The sequence below is a fragment of the Astyanax mexicanus genome, chromosome 3, assembly GCF_023375975.1.
Source record: "Astyanax mexicanus isolate ESR-SI-001 chromosome 3, AstMex3_surface, whole genome shotgun sequence".
NCBI classification, from domain to species: Eukaryota; Metazoa; Chordata; class Actinopteri; order Characiformes; family Acestrorhamphidae; genus Astyanax; species Astyanax mexicanus.
In genome coordinates this window covers 53015669-53037838 of record NC_064410.1, presented here as the reverse complement: position 1 = coordinate 53037838, position 22170 = coordinate 53015669, and the positions used below count along the sequence as shown (strand labels likewise).

At 37.7% G+C, this 22170-nt stretch overlaps 1 protein-coding gene across 2 annotated transcripts in view; it reads left to right on the top strand.

Moving 5' to 3' along the window:
• Positions 1-22170, top strand: part of angpt1 (angiopoietin 1) — a 183339-nt gene that overhangs the window by 59328 nt on the left and 101841 nt on the right. Inside the window, exon 2 of one of the 2 annotated variants that reach the window (XM_022683330.2) lies at positions 660-731. In XM_022683330.2, coding sequence (XP_022539051.1) covers positions 729-731 — 3 coding nt within the window. In that variant the 5' untranslated portion in view covers positions 660-728. Of the gene's footprint in view, positions 1-659; positions 732-19200; positions 20647-22170 lie in introns of those variants that run through there. The other variant, XM_007245762.4, reaches the window with a different exon arrangement.

Below are 22170 nucleotides of genomic sequence, written 5' to 3'. Positions count from 1 at the left end.
TTTCATATTACCATTCCTTGATGATGATTATTTATTTATTTTTGAACCACAATTACATAATGAGTGTGTGTGTGTGTGTGTGTGTGTGTGAGTGTGTGTGCTCGAGCTCCTCTGTAAGACTGTGAGTAATGGTAATGAGTGCCACTTAACGTCTTTAAAAGGACTTACCAAAAATAATTACACCAGAAAGCAAACATGAAGAGTAATGGCAGAGGGTGTGTGTGTGTGTGTGTGTGCGCACCCTGTGCTTTTCCTTGTGTTCATAGTTCATGTACATGTGTGTACATGACTGGAACATACATCTAACACAGGTCCAGAACACGTACATATATATATATATACACATACTGCAGACAAATGAGGGGATTTCTGCTCCGAACCTGCACACATATATAAAACAAAAAGTTAAAATACACAGAGTTTTGTGTTCGGGTTCATTTAGCTTCAGCAGCATCCATTCTTTAAACTGAGAGAAGAGAAAAGGTTCTTTGGCGCAATGTTTTTCAATAAATGCTTCTGCATTTTTCACTTTAATCTACTGGAACAGTAGCATATGGTGGCCCACGGTGCTCCATAATTTAGACATGTTTTCTTGTACTGAAAACCTGAGCCTTCTAAATTTTCCTTCTAATTGTTTCTGTGTTTTTTTGTGTTAACAGGTTATTTATTGTAATCCCAGCCCCTGGTGATCAACTTCATGCTACACATAAAGAGCAGGTTCACCAGAAATGGTAGGAACACCACAATATTTTATAAAAAGAATGTTTATTTACATGTCATGTAAAGTGGAGGTCTGTTTTTTATGAAGAGGAATTATGCAATTGTGCAAATTATGCAACCCACAAGATGCACAATACGTGCCTAAATGACTGACAAAACCACTTTTACATTATATTTCCTTACACTTGAGCTTTTTACTAAAAAACAATACACAAGAATTTACATTTTCCAAAACCAAACACCAAAATCAATAGTGATGTGTTAAATAGATGTGTGAAAAAAATGTTACATCCACTTCTTTAAAGCTTTAAAAGGTTCCTCATATATGGTCCTTCTATGCCATGTCTGAAAGAGCTTTTTTGTAGAATCCTTATTTTTAAGAGTATATTTGGATAATTTAGTTTAGTTCATAAATAAAACAATTCTTGAACTTCAAACTCTATTTTCCCTGATGTAGTTATGACCAAATCACCATAACCATTTTTATGATTCTTACAGCATCGTCACAACATTTAAATACATTAGATTATCTTTTTCTCAAATTATGAATGTTGAACATGACTGGAATTATATGGAAAGTTGTCAAAAAATAGACAAACAAGCAATATTACCTAATTATGAGTTTGAAACAATGCAGTGCAAACTTTAGGGGAATGTTTTAGAAACCTGATACGTTGTGACGACTTTATGATTCACACTACAGCTTCTGTCAACTGGTGGCGCGGTTTTACCAAATACGCACAACTCACCTGCCATGTACTTGAAGAAGAATTGAGAACAGTGCTTCTATAAACTATGTTCATTTTGCTTTTCTCTGTTATTGGGCTTCTTAATTAAAAAAATAAGAGGTGGAATCTCACAAACACTGTAAGAATTTTACATTCTACTATTGTTAATTTTACACAATGCAAGTATACAAACACAAATGCCAAGCCAACACTCTGCAAACAGATTGTCATTATTTTTTTGTTTTCTTTCTTTACTTAAAATCTTTGTTAAGCAGCTTTCATGAGCAGACAAGTTGAACACACCTTGGATTCTTGCTCTTGGTCATTCTCTGTTTCTGAGCCTCATCGTGTCCACTGACCCCCGACTTGCTGGGTGAACTGTGTTTTTCACCCTCCCACAGACTTATACCATTAAGAGCTCTCCATGTTGAAAGAAAGGTGAAAGACGTGGCATGGAATCTGTAATGTTTAACAAAGTATAAAAAAGTCCAGCAGGAGAAATACTGTTGGAGAATTGATCCAGGATGAGAGACAGAAAGCTCCTTGTTTGAGAGGCTTATCAGATCATTCACTTCTATCTTTCATGTCAGGAGCCGAGAGCAGGGAGGGAGGCATGAGTGATCTAGCATTTGCCAAGCCAATTTATCATCCAATTGTAACGGCCTGAGAAAACACACTGCATATCCTCACAACGCACCACATGCAGACATGCAGTATTACTGAACCCAGAGAACGACACACAGTTTAACTAAAACACAACATGCAGCCCGTTCACACTATTTTACATTACATTACATTACATTTGGCAGGCACTTTTGTCCAAAGCGACTTGCAATAAAGATGTACACAGAGTAATAGAAGCTCAATGTAGTAAAAAAAAAATACATTTTAGACAAGGCCTAAAGGAGGTCAAAAGGAATTAGTGGGATAGAGGATTGAAGGAGGGGAAGAAGGAAATGAGGTTAGAAGTAGTTAGTGTGTTAGAGGTGTTAGGAGAGTAAGTGCTCTTTGAAGAGCTCTGTCTTCAGGAGTTTCTTAAAGATAGTGAGGGACGCTCCTGATCTGGTAGTGGAAGGTAGTTAGTTAGAGGTGTTAGAAGAGTAAGTGCTCTTTGAAGAGCTCTGTCTTCAGCAGCTAGAAAGGGACGCTTTTACCAACCAGTATGTTTGTTAGATATCTATTCATGTAACTGCAGGTTATGTGTTATAGTTACTGATATTTTTATTTTTATTAATTAATTATACTACTGTACATGTCTAGGCAAAAAACAGTGACTTAACTCACAGTTAAGCTAATCTAACATTTGAAGAGTGCAATGTAAAAGCAAGTTTAACTAAAGTTACTACAAAACAAGGCTTGACATTGGGTTTTACCCAAGTGAATTAAGACTGGGCTCGCACTGTAAAGACTAAAGACTCGATTTAGACTTCTAGAGACTCAGCACCCCAGACAGTTAAGACTGGACTTGGACATGCAACCCTGTAGCCCATGACTGGAATCTCTACTCAGATTCGTAACCCCACAGTTTACAATTGGACTCAGACACTTTTGAGACTTAATTATGGACCTGGTGTACACAGGTACAGTTATCTCCCAAAGTTTGACTAGTATAATTGCTTCAAACCATGCCAGAGCGCGGTACACTTGGACTCGAGCATGGTACGCATGTAGTGTGAGCGCTATCTGTGCCATAGCACAGAACAAGACGATGTAAAGGAATGCGATTGTCCTGTTAACGAACATGGCAGTGTTGTACCAAATTCAACACCCCCTACCAGGAAAATCACCCACTCTCAGGAGTGCACGCTATGTATGTAATCATGACTGAGACAACTGTGACTTTTGGCACTTGTTTCTAAGTAACTTTTAAATTTTAACCGAATTATCTGAGCTTTTATCAAGAAGACGATGCAAACGCTCCAGAGAGAGGGTGCTTTTCATGGCGGGGGTACTAAATTCAGCACAACACCAGTAAGCCCATTGAGCAGTGAGTGATGTAAGTGTGCTCGGGCACGGATTGTTTAAACGCAGTGTGAGTGCAGGCCAGCGGGAAGAGGGGGACAGGGCAAAACCAGACCGTGCTTAGACTCACACCTCAGACACGTAAATCTTGTGACTGGTCTCAGAATCACCTTGGAGACTTTGATTGGGGTTTCATTAAACCCCAGAGACTTAAGACTAGACTCCTATTCACACTATTGAGACTCAAGACTCAATGTAAAGTGGTGCCAAAGAGGTTTAAGCCTTTACTCAGACTCTAAACTCAAATATTCAGTTCTGGCCTTTGACTCACACCAAAGAGAATTGAGGCTTGACTTGAACTCCTAGAGACTCGACTATGGGCCACAGATAGCCCATAGACTCCAGACTTGACAGGAACTTTGTACCACAGATTTAAGACTTGACTTAGACCTGTAACCCAATAACCTTAGACTTGAATTGTGCTTGCATAAAAAAAAAAATCTTGTGAATATCTCTATTTTTAGGCCATTGCACAACATGTTCTCCTGGTAAATTTCATTTCTTCTGTAACAGAGCTCTGAAAAGCAAAATATAGTGAAAGATATCTGATATTAATCAACTGCTTCCCACAGCTTAGTGAAACTTCAGCAATCAAGCCTTAAAGCAGTGGTGAATGAATGATCCTGCTTTAAAAGTCTAGTGTCAAACTAGATTTACTCCCTGTCTGTTCTGCCAGTATCCTACACTGTAGGATTGTTTGGAGCAGAAATCCAACTGTGGAAAGGTGGAAAGTTTTAAAGCCAAGCAGAGAATTGCAGAACATCCTATTATTGATGGATGCCCTGTTCTACTTGGCAATAAAACTCCTTTTTTTGTTTGAAGTGGTCCAAGCTCAGGAAGAGTCAATCAGTCAGTAGGGGTTTTATTCTATTAGTAATTCCTGTAGATACATGTTCATTAATATGGACACATGATAATGATCTAACACTGCAGTCTACTCAGCAGCTGCATGCATACACATGTTGTAAAAATCATCATTTTCATAGCTTTTAAAAGCTAGGGCTCATTCCTGCATGACATCATGCTCTTCTCTCATGCAAGGTGACAAGCAGCATTACAGGAGAGGCAAATCCCTCTTGACAAATGGCGGCATGTTTCGAGCATTTACCAATCAGAGCGCACGCGGCCGAGCCAACGGGAAATGACTTTGAGTAAGAAGATAGCTGGGGATTCTTAATACATGGCCTAATGCATGACATAACGCGATTCCTCCCAGGATAACCATGACAAAGGCCTCACTCAGCGACTTTTGTGTCACGACTTTTATGTCAAACAGTGTTTCAGACAGAGCTGCGTCTTCCCCATCTGCTCTCTGTGAAGATTAGATCTGTGTCTGTAATGACGTGGACGTCTGACAAACCTCAGTCTTGAGCCGCTGCGGTCGTGTATCACGCTGGAGGATCTGGGGGTGCTTTAAAAGGGTTATGGCTCTAATCAGGGAAAGGTGGAACGCTCTGTAGCTGCACACAGACTGCAGAGCAGCTCACTTTACGATGCTTTAAAAATGCCTTGACTTTGACTTAGTGGATCTGGACAGGGACGCTCTGTCTAGTCAGCCTAGTTTCACCCTGGGTCAGTTTAGTATAGGGGTGAGCTGTGGAGCAAAAAAAGGGCACTTAAAGGGTGACTTGAATTAGGAAAATACAAAACTGCAAAAAATTCGGCCCTCCAGGACCAAAGCTGCCCAACACGTTTCTGTAGCATCTTTATTATTAAGAGTTATGAGATGCTAAGGAATTATTTTAAAATGCTCAAAGTAATAAAACTGCTGTCATTCTGAGATATTATCTCATTGTTTTGAGGCTGTGAATTTGAGATTGAGAAAGTCATTGTGTTGAGATAATGTTTCATTATTTTAAGACACAAAATAACTATTCTAAAGTTCTCAATATTTGGAAAAAGTAAGTCATTTTTTGAAATATCATTGTGTTGAGATAATATCTTATTATTTTGAGATACTAATTCTTTATTCTTAGTATGTCACAATTTTAAGACACTAAGTCATTATTTTTCTAAACTATGTCATTAGGGTGAGGTTCTGTGCTTGATTCTGTGATAAGAGGCCATTATTTTTAGATAATGTCTCATTATTATTATTATATAAAAGTGTTAATATTTTGGGATTCTAAGTCATTATGTTTGGATGTCATTGTTTTGAGATACATAGTTTTTATGTTTAGGTGTCATTATTTTGAGATACTAAGCCATTTTTTTGAGATAGTATATCATTTTGAGACTTTAGGTCATTGTTTAGATATATTGTCTCATGACTGACTTTAAGATAATATCTCATGGAAAGACGGTAAGTCATTATTGAGATATGATTACTATGATTTACATTATTGATTATTTTGTTAAGATCTCATTATTTTGAAATACTATGTTGTCACATTGAGATAATGTCTTATTATTTGGAGATTCTATGGCACTATATTAATTTTATATATATTATATATTATATATATTTTTTTCAATATAAGTCTTTATATTGAGATACTTTGACTTAATGCTGAACTATTATCTAATAGTTTTGAGATATTTTCTCATTTTTATGAGACTATGGGCCCAATCTTACACCCTGCAGGTGTGACACGGTGCTCATTGCTATCTTACACACTGGTTCCACAGTCAATTTTCATGCCTTCCACCTTTAAACAGCAGTGGTGCTTGTGAATAAATCTGGAGATGAGGTGTGTTCAGGTAAATTTCTGGTGTATTACTATCTTGGCAACAGAAAACACAGGTGCTCCACTGGCTGGAAACAACCTAGGCAGACGTCGAATGTCAGATGCTCATTAGCCCATAGCGCCTGCCTGTTGGCAGCAATGCAAACGTTTACATAAACAAAAAACAGAATGAATGAGTGTGAACGAGCAGGGCAGTTTCTTCTGCTAAAAAGCGTTCGACACGTCCAGGTAGCTGCACCCTGGAAATAGCAATGCACCAAAGTCAGAGCGCACCTGGCTCTCAAAGGAATGGCCAAGTGACTGCCAGAGCTCTGAGAGACCTCAATTGGCCTTGCTCTCTCTGGGTGAGATGGTGCTCTTTCCCCTCATCACTCCTAGGGTGATGTCGATCAGCACAAGGCGTCTGTGAGCTGATGTATCGGAACCGAGTCTCTGCGCTTTCCTCTGAGCGAGCTGTGATGCTACTCAGCAATGCTGCATCAACAGCAGTTAGAAAAGAGGCGGTGGCTGACTTTGCATGTGTCAGAGGAGGCATGTGCTAGTCTTTAACCTCCTGGTTTTGGGGCATCACTAGTGATAAGGGCTATACAGCTGATTAGCAGGTGAATGGGTGGGACAATTGGCCTAGCTAAATTGTGAGAAAAACAGGAGAAATTGAAATACTTTCTTTAGAATTAGTTGATTTTCTTTTTTCTGTGATCATTACACTAACTCCATTTCTTACTTAAGTTACAAACAGTTCTCTTTAAGTATCAGTGATACCCACCGCAAACTCTTAGTTCATCAGAGTTGACTCACGAGCTGAAAGTCAGACTCTCTTTCCTCAGTAGACCCCAGTTCCTCCCACATCGTCCGAGCAGAAGTGGTAAACCATGGGAAGCAGGTCTGTGCAGATGTTGAGGCATGATGTTTAGGTCGGGACTGAAACACTAACAGGGCGATGCTGGTTGCGGTTTATAGGTTGTTGGCTGTGCTGGAGAGAGGAAGCGTATGTTGACCTGAGGGTGGGGGTTAGATAAGGCATGTTGCGAGGTCCTTTGTAAACACACTTGTGAAGGAAAGCTCCTCCCAGGGTCTGCAGAGATAAGAAATGCACAGCAGCAGCCATGAACAGTCCTGATCTGACAGATTACACATCGCAGAAAATTTAAACACACTGGCTGTGAACGGGCGGTTGGTAATATATCAGTTGAGCACCTGGAGGGGAAGTCAGTTGAGCAGCTCTACATTTGCTGGAGGAGTTCAGACATTATACAGTAGTGCTCCATGCAGTGTTTTATGATGGGCACACCCTCGGCTTTGTCCTCAGCTAGAGGTGCGAACGATTTTTTGTATGTTTTTTTTAAAGCATATAGTATTTTGTATTCTATCTAATAGTGAAACACATTAGTATTTTTAAATAATGTCTTTCCAATTGGGATGCTAGTCAGCTGTATATTCCGTCACTAGTAATATCATAACATCAGGAGGATGATAGCTAGCACATGCCTCCTCCGATACATGGAAAATCAAGCCACTGCTTCTTTTCAAACTGCTGCTGATGTAGTATTGCCGAGTAGCATCACAGTGCACTCGGAGGGAAGCGCAGCAATACCGATACATAAGCTCACAGACGCCTTCTGCTGATCCACATCACCCTAGGAGTGATGTGGGGAGAGTGTGTCATCTACCCATCCAGAGAGAACAAGACCAATTGTGCTCTCTCAGGGCTTTGGCAGCTGATGGCAAGCTGCATGACCAGGATACGAACCAGCGATCTCCCGATCGTAGTGGCAGCGTTTAGACTGCTGGACCACTCTATCCAGAGTACATTAATAATCAGTTTTAGCCATTACTTTCTCAAAGATACTCGATGTACAGTAAAGGAATGATTTAAATACCTCCAATTCACATGTTAATACATTTCTGGGTTCCACCATTTAGTTCTATTTACTTTATGGTCTGAAAATAGTTTGTAATCGCACAGTGCTTTCTTCTTCTACAGTTTTATTTTCATTTTGCATCCAAATTTCCCAAGCATAACAGCTTTTAAATATCGTCACCATTTACACTCCAAACAGTTTGGTATGATGTGACTTTTTCCTATTTGTCGTTTTTTTTTTCATCCCTTTGATTCCCTTCCATTCATTTTCTCACACGCCAAGCCATATAATTTCTTTACCGACAGCCACTTAACAGTACTTTTTACCAGATTGACACACAGCGGCAAGTGACAATGAGTCTTACTCTGTAGCTGATCAGTGAATATCTCTACCCATCTCTACTACACTAGTTGTGGTGGTGGTGGTGGTGGTAACTTATCTAGCTATGGTTAGCAAACCTTACTGAATCTCAGTGATGACATCTTCAGCAGAAAAATAGTTGGCTCGCCCGTTTCCATGACTACCGCACATTTTCTGCATGCTGTTACGTGCTGTCGATACCTGACAACCCAGTGTGTGGAAATGAGACTGGAGGAATATCGCTTGGCAGGTTCGGTGGCCACAACCCACACAAATTACTGTGACATACCGCACAGTTCCAGTAAGAAAATACTAGCTGTAGCTCTGCTGACCCCAGCTGTCTGTGCTTAAACTCTGCATGTTTCCTTTATATCTGATGATACATCCTGATCATGCTATGTGTTACTACAGAAAATATAATCCTTAATGGTTGTTTAATGTTCATGAACTGACAAACCCTGCAAAATTTATCTGAAATAGACTCCTATAGTTGATCTGAAATAGACCCCGATGACTGATAGTCATTAACACACTCAGCTGAGAAGAGAAGAACTGCAGAAACACCAGATTGTGTTACTAAACAACAGAAGAGATGAAGGTTATATGTAAGAGAAGGTCAGATATATGAGGTTGTGAAGTGTGCCTCTTTTAAATGTTCTAACAGGGCATGTTGTGAAAGTCCCAGGAGAACAATAATCCTAATATAATCACACCCACACCATCTGCTTTCAGAATTATCACATGTTGCTTTAACTCAGATTATAAATGTGACTGCTTTAGCAGACGGCTCTATTTACATTCTCTAAACTGTTTCTTTTATGGGGCATGAAGCTTTTTGGATGGAGGTGAAGGCCTTTAGATGTTTTTTTTTTTTTTTTGGGTGGTGTTTGGATTGTGTTTTCTCTTTACTTAGTAGACAGTTTGCTGTAGTATTCTGGAACAATTACACACTGTAATTAAATACTTTACTACAATTTTACAGTAGATGTACTTAGTTTCTGTTTGGGAGTGCGTGATTGGCTGCTGCTTCTCACTGATGTGTGTGTGTGGATAAGTGCTGAGTGTCAATGGTTGTGTTTATTGTGAAAGGTGCTATATATATGTGAAATAATTCATTCATAATCAAATAGGCATTCATTTTCGCATTTGTTTTCGTATAAAAATAAAATGTTCACTGTCAAATGGTTTAGCCATTATAAAAGTACACTGTATAAATCACTGTAAAATACTGCGCTCTGAATATTTAGTATAAAAATTGCAAAAAAAAAGTTTGTTTTATGAATGTTTTAAAGAAGTGTTTAAAACCAAATACCATGTAGATAAGCGGTCGGCAATTAAGTTTGGCTGCGGGCCAGATATTTTCCAAGCCAGTACGTGGAGGGCCACAAAAGAAATCTGTTGAAGAAAATGGAAAATGAAGTAAAGTGGGATGGAGTGCTACAGACTAACAGACTAGGAGCTCTCCAGCCCAGAGGGTTGTTGAACCCAATTGCAGAACAGTTGATATCAAAGCAGGTAAACCCAAGAAGAAAAAAATTAATAAACACAACGCTCCTCATGCGGGATCAAACCTGCCGTTAGGGTCGTGGTCCAATACACTATCGCTGCCATGGCTTGTGAATTGGGACACAGCCGGGAAATAAGCCCTCGGAAAAACGAGAACAGGTGGAAACTAAAGTCACACCGAGCGCAACAGAGAGAGACGGGAGAGGGATGTAAACAAAAGCTCACCAGAAAAGCATTTTATTATTATTTTTTTTTCATTATCGACCCCTGATGTAGATATTCTTCAGAAAAAAATAAATAAATTACACCACAAAACGTGAATATTTTAAGATCAAATATGTCTGTTTATTTCTAACCATTCTAACTTTGGCATTTGTCTTCTAATGGATCAATTACACTTTCCAATTTGTGCTTTTTGGTGTTAAACCAATGATCTGAATTCAGTTATCTTTTCAGTACTGCTCTTCCTTTTATTTCTATCCTAAACCCTCTCTATCCTTCCCTCTGTAACATCATCACATCTGTGCTCCTCCGGATCGGCCGGGAGGATCAGCAGCGTTAATTAGGACTCAGAGCAGAAGGACAGGATGAAGGAGAAGAATGCGACGCTGCGTTTGACAGACAGGTGCTCGCGTACGTTTCTGTAAACATGACCTGAACTCTGCCATCAGTGCAGCAGAGCGGGGGTTGCTTTGACAGCGGCCGGACCCCGGCGCGTGGTGTTGGGTTAGCCTGGGGGTGGCGGCCCCGGGGCGAACCCTGCGTACTGAGAGTTAATGGTGGCCTGTGTCTCTCTCTGTCTCTCTCTCTCTCTCTCTCTGTCTCTCTCTCTCTTTCTTTCTCTCCACTTCAAAACATCACTGTTAGAGGTATGTGTGGTGGCAGCCGTTTTTTACAGAATCAGTCGTGTTCTCTGCCATAAGAGATTAGTGCAGGGTGTGAGGAGCAGACTAAACATGTCATACCTGCTCTTACATTTCTTTATTCCTCAGGAATTAAACCAGTTATCAAAGTTTCAGTCTACGTTTAACCCCGTTCTGTTTCTCTCTTCATTTAGTCTGTGCCCTAATTTCAGTAAATACTTCATAAACACAGCGCTATAATATAGCTTTTTGTCCATGTTTTTATTATTTAATATGAATAGCATGGCAAGGAGAGTAGTATTCTTAATATTCTACATTCTGGCTGAATTGATATCTTACTCTATTCAATATTTACTTCAGAAGCTCTTAAAAGCTGGAGGCATCAAATAATTTAAATTTTAAAGTGTATTTAGCTCATGACAATTATTTTAAGAAACGTTGTACAATTTACTTGTTATACTTTAAACAAATGACTTTAAATTTGTATCACATTTGATGCATTGTTCACAGCATTTTGTTCTAAACAAACTAAAATATACAATACCAGTCAAACCATTGAACACTGTTTTTCCTTATTTTTTTATTTAATTTATTTTCTACATTTTAGAATAATATTAAATACATGAAAACAATTAAGGGACACATATGGAATTACATAGTAAACAGTAATATAAAGTATTTGTCCTCCACAATCCCCTGATCTAAATCTGATGAACTGAGATGGTGATTTGAGGTGATTTAATTGGGATGAGCTGGAGCTTCACAGTGTGAAGGAAAAGCAGCAACTATTGTTCAGCACCTTCAGGAACTCGTTCCTTCAAGACGCTGAGAAAACTATTCAAGGTGTCGCTCCCTCATGAAGACACTAAGATTAAAATACCAAGAGTGTGCAGATCTGTCCTCACAGATAAATGTGCTACTTAGAAGAATCTAAAGTGTAAAACATAGTCTGTTTTTTTTTAACACTTTTTTGTTTATTAAATAATTCCACAATTTTTCCTGTATAGCTTTAATGTAGACTGCAATATTAAATTTACAATGTAAAAAAAATCATAAAAAGAAAAACATTGAATGAGCAGAGATGGGTCCAAACTTTTGACTGTTACTATATAAAACACAGACCTCTTTAACCCCTTATAGTCTAAGTAGTTTTCTCTGTGTAATTGTACTCATAATTAAGACATTAAGAATCTCTCTGTGTTTTACTATATTTAAAATAAAAATTATATTGATATAATTATGAATTATGAACTATTAATTATTAACAACAATTCTTAAGAATATTATTATTAATCTTCAACATTAATGTCAACATTATAGAACAAAGAAAACACCTTAAAGTTCAATGGAAGTCATTTGGAAATCTCAAATAGGAATTTTGACAAATTATGATTTAAATTATGGCAAAAAATGTTTATTATTATTCATTATTTAATTATCTCAGAAATTCAAATAGTATCAAATGCTATACTTTAACACATGAGGTTTATACCTGTATAAAAGGTCATCTCTGCTGTTTACTGAATCTTTTATACATCCTCAGCCCTCAGCTTCACATGAGCAAAATCTGATAAATCAGATAAAACCAGCATGACCTAAGGCAAAAAGGCTTTAGAGAAGATACAGTAAGTCTATATATGCCTATTGATCTATTATTTTTTATTTGACAAAAATCCACCTGAAATGCAAGTTTTTAATGCTTTAGTGTTAATCAGTTCCAGCAACAGTTTTTTATTAATGACCCAAAGAAATGTACAAAGTTTTATTTTAATCTATTTATTTTGTATTTATTTATAATTATTTTATTTTTTTCCTTTGTTGTAAATAACTTTCAACTGAAACGATGATAAATCAAAAATATGCAACAGATTTTTTTTCTCAAGTCACTTTGGAGGATTTCTATTGGTCCATTTATCATGGAATGTTCACAAAAAAAAAGGTGCCAGATTCTCATTATGTTAAAATGTGAGTCTTTGTCTTTGTGTCTATAAATCTTGTCTATGGTGTTGTATAGAAGCTGCTAACGATCCTCTCAATAGAAGCCTCTCTCTCTCTATTTGTCACAGCGCTGAAGACGCCACCCAGAACTGAATGTAATTATCTCTGCAGGCCTGCTAGGCTATCAAATGAGATGTTAAGTGCTTTAAGAGTGACGGCTGTGAATGAAGCTGTTTGTGGAATGTGCATTATTCCTGTGGGACGTGATGAACTAACCCCTGAGAGTTGTGGAGAGAGGCTCGGGCTATGACACGGCTGAACTGGCCTATTGAGTTTCACAGAATGTGCTGGAATGACATATTAGTTCCTGCTAATTAAGCGTATAAATGCTTGAATGGAGACCTGGCGCTGTCCCAGCCCAGCGACTGACTAAAAAAAGCTGGGAGAGTAAATGTTGTGCCGTGTCTCCACTCCATCAAAACAGCGCAGCTCTGAGGAGGGGGGCACACAACCATGTAATTCATTCAAATTACCCCTCTTCATATCCAGCCCACAGACCAACGGGTAGCCAAGCGTAATGCAGGTAGCACTTTATTTTAAAGAGCTCAGATTGTGGGGTTATTAAGCTCTCGTCTTACTGTTTATAAATCTCTTATGTTACTGCCGCCTGATTTAGATAGATATATTTTGAACCCTACACTCTAAAAAACAGAGGTACGATATGAGTACTTTTTTGTACTCAAAGGTACATTCTTTATAATTGTACCCTCAATGGTACAATACTGGTCTTTACAGGGTCAGATTTGTTCCCTTTGAAGTACAAAGTGTTTTCTAACAGCAATAAGTACAGATTTGTACCATTTAACCAGCCAAAAGGTACATTCAGTATTCTGTATCACTGCACTAATAAACAATATTTATTTTAATTGCACATTTTTTATTTGAAAGCCAGACAATTTTGGATCATCAAGTTCTTGACACATATTCAGTTGATGATAATGTTTATAATCTTTATAATCTTTACTGGCACAAAAATATGGGTACAAAAAAGGACTTTCCCTGAAAGGTACTTTTTTGTACCTCAATATAAGGTACAGCCCCAGCAACAAGCTTTGTACTCTTTTAGGTACAAATCTGTACTTACTTTTCTTAGTGTGTATAAAATCTGCCTTTTTTATTTTTATTACTGTTATTATTATTTATAGTGTTGTCAGGCATTTAAGAAAAAAAAATCTAATCAACTACATGCAGCAAATTAATCATATTTTATCACACTTAATTACACTACAGTATTTTAACTGTACAATTCAATTAAATTTTAGCTGAGGAGCAAATAAATAAATGAATGAATGAAAGAACAAATAATAACTGGTATAGACTTAAAAGCTCCCTGTAATGAACATCAATAATAAGACGCTGAGAAAACTATTCCAGGCGACTCTCCCTCATGAAGACATTGAGATTAAAATACCAAGAGTGTGCAGATCTCTCCTAAAAGATAAATGCGCCACTAAGAAGAATCTAAAATATAAAACATATTCTGCTTTGTTTAACACTTTTAGTGTACAAAGAAAATCAGCATGTTTTCCTGTATAGCACACATATAAACAGGTGCTGTAAATACTGTATATCTCTATTCCAACTCTAGACCACTTTATTATAGCCGCTCATTTATTCACATTAAAAAAAACTAAAAAACTGTTGTAGGAGACGCTCACACATGCCAATTCTCAACTGGTGGGTCAGGACCCAAAAAGTTGGTCATAGACACTTTTATTTGTTTGTTTATTTATATATATATATATATATATATATATATATACATATATATATATATATATATATATATGTATATATATATATATTTTTTTTTTTTTTTTTTATAAGTAAGGCTTGTCTGATTTTGTGGCCTTTTATTATTTTGTGCAGTTTTAATATTTAATTTTATTGTACTAACTTTTATGCAGTTGATTTTATGTAGTTTTTATGTTCCTCCTCATATTCTTAAAAAAACTCACTTTAAATTCACTTTGCATGCATGGCCAATGAAAAAGAAGTATCTCCAAAACAGCAACTTTACAGTAGAGAAAAAAAACCTTGTAAACTTGAAAGTCAGTTTAAAAAGAGTTTATTTCAGGTCTTTTTGACGAGTTTCTTTTGATCCGTTCATTACGGAATTTGGGCATAGTGTGAGGGACAGTTTGTCTGTTCAAATTATGTAGTAAACTAAAAATCGACAAAAATGGAGATAAGTGTTTTTCATTGCACAGTGACGATATGCATGTTTAAATTTTTTTTGAAGGCTTTTTTTTATAAATAAATTTGTTTGGTTTGTATTTTGTAATAATAAGTGGTTTTGTATTTTTTAGTGGATTGTGACTTAATGACCCTGAGAAAATATGGATGAGACCTGTTAAGAACCCCTGTGTTCTCCACTACACAAATATGTTTTAAATAGTAACTACACTCTAATACATACATTTTCACATTAATAGCTGAAATGTGTTGCTCTGCAGAAATAAAATATTCTAGCCCTGCTTAATGTGCTTAAAACCATATTTTGATCAAAAGCTTACTTAGTAAAATCCACATAAAATAAAATATAGGATGTTCTTTATTATTTAAGTAAAGAATTTTAGTACTTTTTTATTATTATTATTATTTTGGATGCTCACTGTATCCTGAGATAAATAAACACCTGGTATTTGAGATCAGAATGGTGTTCCTGTGCTGGTTAGATTCTGCTGTTTAATATGATACGTACATGATGTCTGTACATTGCTCTGGTGTTCAACTATGAAGGTTATAGAAATGAATAATAATTCTCTAATTCTGTGTATTTTGTGTTTATATCAGAATTCAGCTTTTATTTCTCAATTCTATAATTCTGTAATCAGTGTTCTCCACATCTCTGAAGTAAATCAGCTGGATTTCATTGCAGTGACTGTAATAAGCATTATAAAATAACTCAGAATTTCTTCTAATTTAAATGGATTTAAACTGTAAGTAGAATTGATATATTCCAAATTACAAATGCATACGCATTATTACATATTAATGAATTCCAATAAATAGATATGGGAAATATTTTAGTGCACATTTAAGCAGAGTCTATACAATGTAAAGTGTGAAACTATTTGGCATCTTAACAGTTAAGCCTTAATCCAGCAGCATTGATGTTTTTCTTTTTGCTTTCTTTTTCTTGAGATTTCTCTGTTTACATTCTTGTGCAAAATTAAGGCCCCACATTGTTCAACTCAGTTAAGATGGTGTAAATACGGACAGCTCAGGCATTTCCCTGACCACCATGCGGTGGAGATGTCTCAGCCAAAACACTGTAGCATGGTAAAATATGGCCCTAAAATAATATCATGATATCAAAAAAAAAAGATCAGGAATATACTACTGCAACAAAATGAAAGTTTTTTTAATTTTTTTTTTTATTGCATACAATATGATATGGCACACCCCTAACTGAGATATATTTAGAAAAATACAAGAATTTTATTAGATTTGTAACAGAATGATGTCAATGATTCAGAATGTCATGATACTAATAATGCACTCCAAATATCTCCATATATCCAGGATTAAAGTAAAATCAATTATACTGGACAGATAGAATCTGTATAATGGGAAATGTGAACGTTGTAAATTATTATTTTGCTAAAAACAGCAAAAAAAAAAATAGCACCTTGATGTGATAATTAGGGGCACAATATTTCAGGGTATAATATTGTTTACGATGTAAAAAATATTTGCAATATTATTGCATACAATACGATATGGCACACCCCTAAGACTCAGTTAAAACTAATATACAGCTCAGGAAAAAAATGAGAGCAATTAAAAATTTAGTTTCTTTGATTTTACCCAATTGAAAACCTCTGGAATATAATCAAGAGGAAGATGGATGATCACAAGCCGTCAAACCAAACTGAACTGCTTAAATTTTGCACCAGGAGTAAAGGCATAAAGTTATCAAAAAGCAGCGTGTAAGACTGGTGGAGGAGAACATGCCAAGATGCATGAAAACTGTGATTAAAACCAGGATTATTCCACCAAATATTGATTTCTGAACTCTTAAAACTTTATTAATATGAAAAGTTTTTGAGGTAAACTTTTTTGTTATTTCAGCCATTCTTATTTCTGCAAATAAATGCTCTAAATTACAATATGTTTATTTGGAATTTGGGAGAAATGTTGTCCGTAGTTTTTAAAATAAAACAACAATGTTACTTTTGCTTAAAAATATACATATACATAGCAAAATCAGAGAAACTGATTCAGAAACTGGAGTGGTCTCTTCATTTTTTCCAGAGCTGTATAATCTACTACTAGGCTTAATCCCTTCTCTGAACGCTAAATCTTTAATGCTACCCTGAGTAAACCATGGAGACCAAGCTTGAAATCGTTCAAGACACTGTGGAATTAGTAACAAAGAGTCCTAATACGAGGGATTTGTCCATTTTCACACAGGTTACGTAACAGTTCCCGATTTGGCGTTTGGTTACAGATAGCGTGGGGGGACAGAGGGCTGTAGATTGGCTGCAGGGGCACGGTTTCAGGCACCAGATCTCAGGCTAATGTTTACTCATGCTTTTAGGCCGGGGATGGTCAGGGATATTCTGGGCTCGTTATCTCACACGAGCGGGGCGGCGTGAACTAATGCACCAAGTCTCCTCACTGCAGACGGCACATCACTGGCCGGGCCTTTATCTGCAGAGAAAGAGGGATTCTTGAGGAGAGAGGAGGAGGAGGGGTGTGAAGGCAGGAAGCCTTAATTGGAACTTGACCTCTGACCTCTCGTCTTTCACCAAGGTATCCTGACTGTTACTGTTTTTCTAATTTTTGATCTAGAACCACAGCTCCCCAAACAAATACAGGGCTTATGAGATACGAGGGAAACTGAGAAACCTGGAGACCGCAGTCCCTCTCTCTGCAACGTTTCTCCACCACACTGTTACACCTGGAGTTTATATCCAATTAAACTATTTAATTACAGTGTTCATAAATCATTTTAAGAAGTTATATTGCATTACTATAAAATATAACACTAAATATAACTATAAAATAAAACACTAAACCCACAATTAGTTTGAACTCTAAATAAAAAAAAATAAGTATAAGTCTGTTATGTAAAATGGGATATATCCAAACATTATTCATCTACATATACATCCAAATATGATTTTTGAGTTGAATCAAATTATAATAGAGTTTTTAGATTTTAGTGGGTGTATTTCCAGTTTCTGGCACTCACTGTTAGTTTGTAGTGTCATATATTCATCATATATCATCATATATCATCGTATATTGTGAGTAACTGCCTTCTTTTTCCATCTGATTTTCCAAACTTGTAATTAAATTACATTAAATCAAAATGAAAACTGAGTACAAACCAGTTTTATTCATGTAACCATAACATTTAGAGAACTGTTGAGTAAAGCAATAAATATAAAAATACATCTTTTGAATTAACTGTATAAATAACCAATTTAGGCATAATAACCTTTTAACCTTTCATGTTTAATTAAGTTAGTTAAGTAAATTCAGCTTTTTTTTGTCTTACAGTGCATTGAAAGTGTAAATATTTGAATCTTTGAAGTAACCCTTTGGCATCTTAACAGTTAAGATTTAATCCAGCAGCATTGACGTTTTTCCTTTTTTCTTTTCTTGAGATTTCTCTGTTTACGTTCTTGTGCAAAATTAAGGCCCCGCATTGTTCAGCTCAATTAAGTTGGTGTAAATACGGACAACTCGGGCATTTCCCTGACCACCTCTGCTGCTTATGAAGCTGAGATTCCTTAGCACTGTAACCAAGAACACTGTAACACTGGTGAATTTCATTTTCTATTGGGTGCCCAGTTAAAACTATGATATATGAGCAACAGTAAAAACATATTGTACACAGGGGGGGCAGTTTCTTAAGCCTAGTTTTAGACTACACAACATTTTGGATGGAGATTTGAAAGGGAAGTAGAGTCTACGACTTGTGGTGAGACTTGTGGCACGGTTTCTCCATTAGACCAGATCTACATTTTACCTCTGTTTTCCTGAAAATACCAGTATAGAAAGAAAACACCAGAAAAAAGTCACTGGTTTTGGTCACTGATATGAGCAGAGTTTCACAATGTCGCATTCCATGCGGCGACTCGTACTTTCTCACAGTTTCTGAAATCGAAAACGAAGTCAGATAGATTAATTGCTTGACATGTTTTGTGGCTGTACATATAGAATTACATGGAAAAAAGTGGGAAGTAATGCAAAATGACAAATTTGAGCACTCTGCAGTGAAAATGAATCAAGACACGTTGTGTGTGGAATGCGTTTGTGTGTGTGTGTGTGGTTTGTGTGTTTGGTGTGTGTATTTGTTCCTGGAGAAGCCGCAGCCGGGCCAGTGCACAGGAGGCAGGGCTACCACACAAGCTCAGGGTCAGAGAGCCTGTAAAATGATCCTTACTCTGAGAACATCCTCTGCGCTGGGGTCCCTCACTCTCGCTTTCTCTCTCTCTCTCTCTCTCTCTCTCTCTCTCTCTCTCTTGCTCTCTCACACACACACACACACACACATTCCTCCCCAGTCACTCTGAGGGGCAGGCACAGAGCGTGCTCTAAGCCTTCAGCAAAGAATCTTACGCAGTCGCTTCGGTCACAGACAGAACAGACAGAGGCGGCACCAAAGGAAAGGGAGAGAGAGAGAGAAAGAGTGAGTGGGAGAGAGAGAAAGAGAGAAAGAGAGAGAGAGAGAGAGTGAGGGGAAGAGAAAGGGCGAGGGAGCACCAGAGGAGGTCTGACGACACAGTCTTCACTCTCTCCCTCTTTCTCTGTGTGCTGCACCTTCATGCGAGCCTTGTTTTAGCACCCTCAGCTGCACAGTTGCGTCCACATAAAAGCTGTCACTGCGCAACACGTGCACAGAGGTCACGTCTTCAAGAGGTCACTAGTGACTTGTTGCTTCAAGAGGACAAACTGGACAGCCACGATACTACACCTCAGGAGTTTGGGAAGTGTAGGACTAGACCAGCAATGTTCTCAACAAGTTCTTTCCCATGGATGTCCTATATGGACATACCCACCTCAAGCCCCAAGCCAAAGGACTTGATTAGAAACTTCTAATATCCCCTGATTCTGGACTTTTTATAACCTTCAACAAGCAGAAGCTTAGACCAAAGAAGCCATCAGAGATATCTGCATCACTGCATCACTGATCTGGACAACCATATGGTCTTACCCACCTGGACCCACTCTCTCTTAGAGGTTTCAAGGATCCCTTGATTCTGGACTATTCAAGATCTTTATGAAGCAGACGACACCTGTTGGCCAAAGAAGCCATCAAAGAAATTGATGCTTGACAACCTGTATAGTGAAACCCACCTGGACAGCTGTGCAGCTGGAGTCTAACAGCTTCTAAGGACTCCTAGGACAACCCAAGAAGACCTACCAAAAACCTGCGATCAAAGAAGCAGGTTTTTCCTCACTTTTTTGGAGTCCGAAGCTCTACATCTCTGACCTGTATCACTGACCTGTATCCCTGACCGTTTGCTTGTTCCCCTGACCGCTGACTGCCATGCTCTGGTGGAGGCTCGCCTGCCGTGCTGCGTGTTTGGCTGCTCTGCTGGTGGTGGCCGGTTGTGAGCAGAAGAAGGAAACGGACGAAGGATCAAGGGGCGCCTCGGGGAAGGCCAGCGGCACAGGCGGCACAGGCAATGGCAGCAGCGGTGGCAGCTCCAGCAACCGCAGGTACCACCGCCTCCAGCATGGCCAGTGCACCTACACCTTCATCCTCCCGGAAGGTGATGGAAACGGTGGAACGTCTTGCCGGGAGACGAAAGCAGGTACCCAGTACAATGCCAATGCTCTGCAGAGAGATGCCCCTCCACCTGAGCCGGACTTCCCCAGCCAGAAGATCCAGCAGCTGGAGCACATCATGGAGAACTACACGCAGTGGCTGCAGAAGGTAAGGCTAGTTTTCAGTTGTTTTTTGGGATTCATTGGGAGTCGAAAGGATTATTCACAATGTTTTGAGTGAGTCAGGTTTGCTTGCCCACTTTTGTTTCCTTGCTTGTATGAAGTGAGCTGTTTCTAAATGTTTGTACCAAAGTTTGACGATATTAAAGTCTCAAAGTATTAAATTATGGTCTGGCAGTCATAGATCTATACTGGGCAAATGCAACAAGGGTTCAAGGGTGATGGTTTAAAGAATAATCAAACAATATAAAGTTTCTATATATATAACTTTAATTGCAAAGAGTGTATCAATAAAATAAATATAACTGTAAGAAAATATTGGTGTATAGAAGCATTGTGCTATTAGATTTACTCTATCGATTTTCGGTAAAATAGAATGTATTTTTAATTTTTATTTGTAAAAATAGATAGTAGTGTTGTATTCTTCCGTTGGGTTCCTCTGTTCTGATGAAAAGTAAGAAAGTAAACTTTTTTTTCTAAATTTTTTCCACAGTGTATTGCAATCATAGCCACTGTATTGTAATGTCACCAACTGCTTACAAAACACAGCTCTACAAATGAGTGCCATGAACATCAGAGCTTCCTTTTAATACCATTTGTGGAAACATATTGGGGTGTAAGAATATATAAATATATGGAAGTTTCACACTATTTTGTTCAGTAATGCTGTAATTCAGAAAAAATACAGATTGGTGTCAGAAGTGGTTCATGCAGTGTTGTGTTTAAATCCAACTGGTAGAGACCAGTGCTGTACTTTGTTGTGAGATCCCACTGTTCTGACTGGATAAAAAGTAAACTTTTCTCAGATTTTATGATATGATTGTATGATAAATTTTTATTTAGAAATCTCATATATACTGCTCTGGAAAAATATACTGTTTTCTGAAAAAATAAATATTTTTGTATGAAACTTTTATAGAATAAAACAACAATGTTTATTTTATTCAAACATAAACCTAAAAAAAAGCAAAATCAGAGAAACTGAAGTGGTCTCTTATTTTTTTCCAGAGCTGTGTATTGTCCTGGCTGAAGTAGAGTTATATATTGTAATATATTGATCCTTAACCACGCCAATGTATCGCCATATGATGTATCGCCCTACAAACGAGTGACTGGAAAAGCAGAGCTTCTTTTTATTGCAGCTTGTGGTAATGTAAGCTATTGTATCCAGCGTTCTCTGACCCCTCTGTCTGTTTCTGTTTGTTTGACTTTATAAGGGATTTCGCAGCTTCTTTCCGCTCGGTTTTGATCTCTGCAGTGTTGGCAGAAATAAATGAGATTGTGTGTTGGATATTTCTGGTAACAGCTTGTGAAAAAGCTCCGTCAGAGAACAAATTGTGAGCGTAAGCCGCTGTAAATGTTCACCACGCTCTGACAAGTGTTTCATTCTGTAGCTCATTCTTTTTAATAGCATTACAGTTGTGACTTGTCGTGTCAGAGGGGCTGATTTATTCTCGCAGTGCTGCGCTGGTATCCGTTCCCTGGTGCTCGCGCCGGACTGCGTGACTGCCCT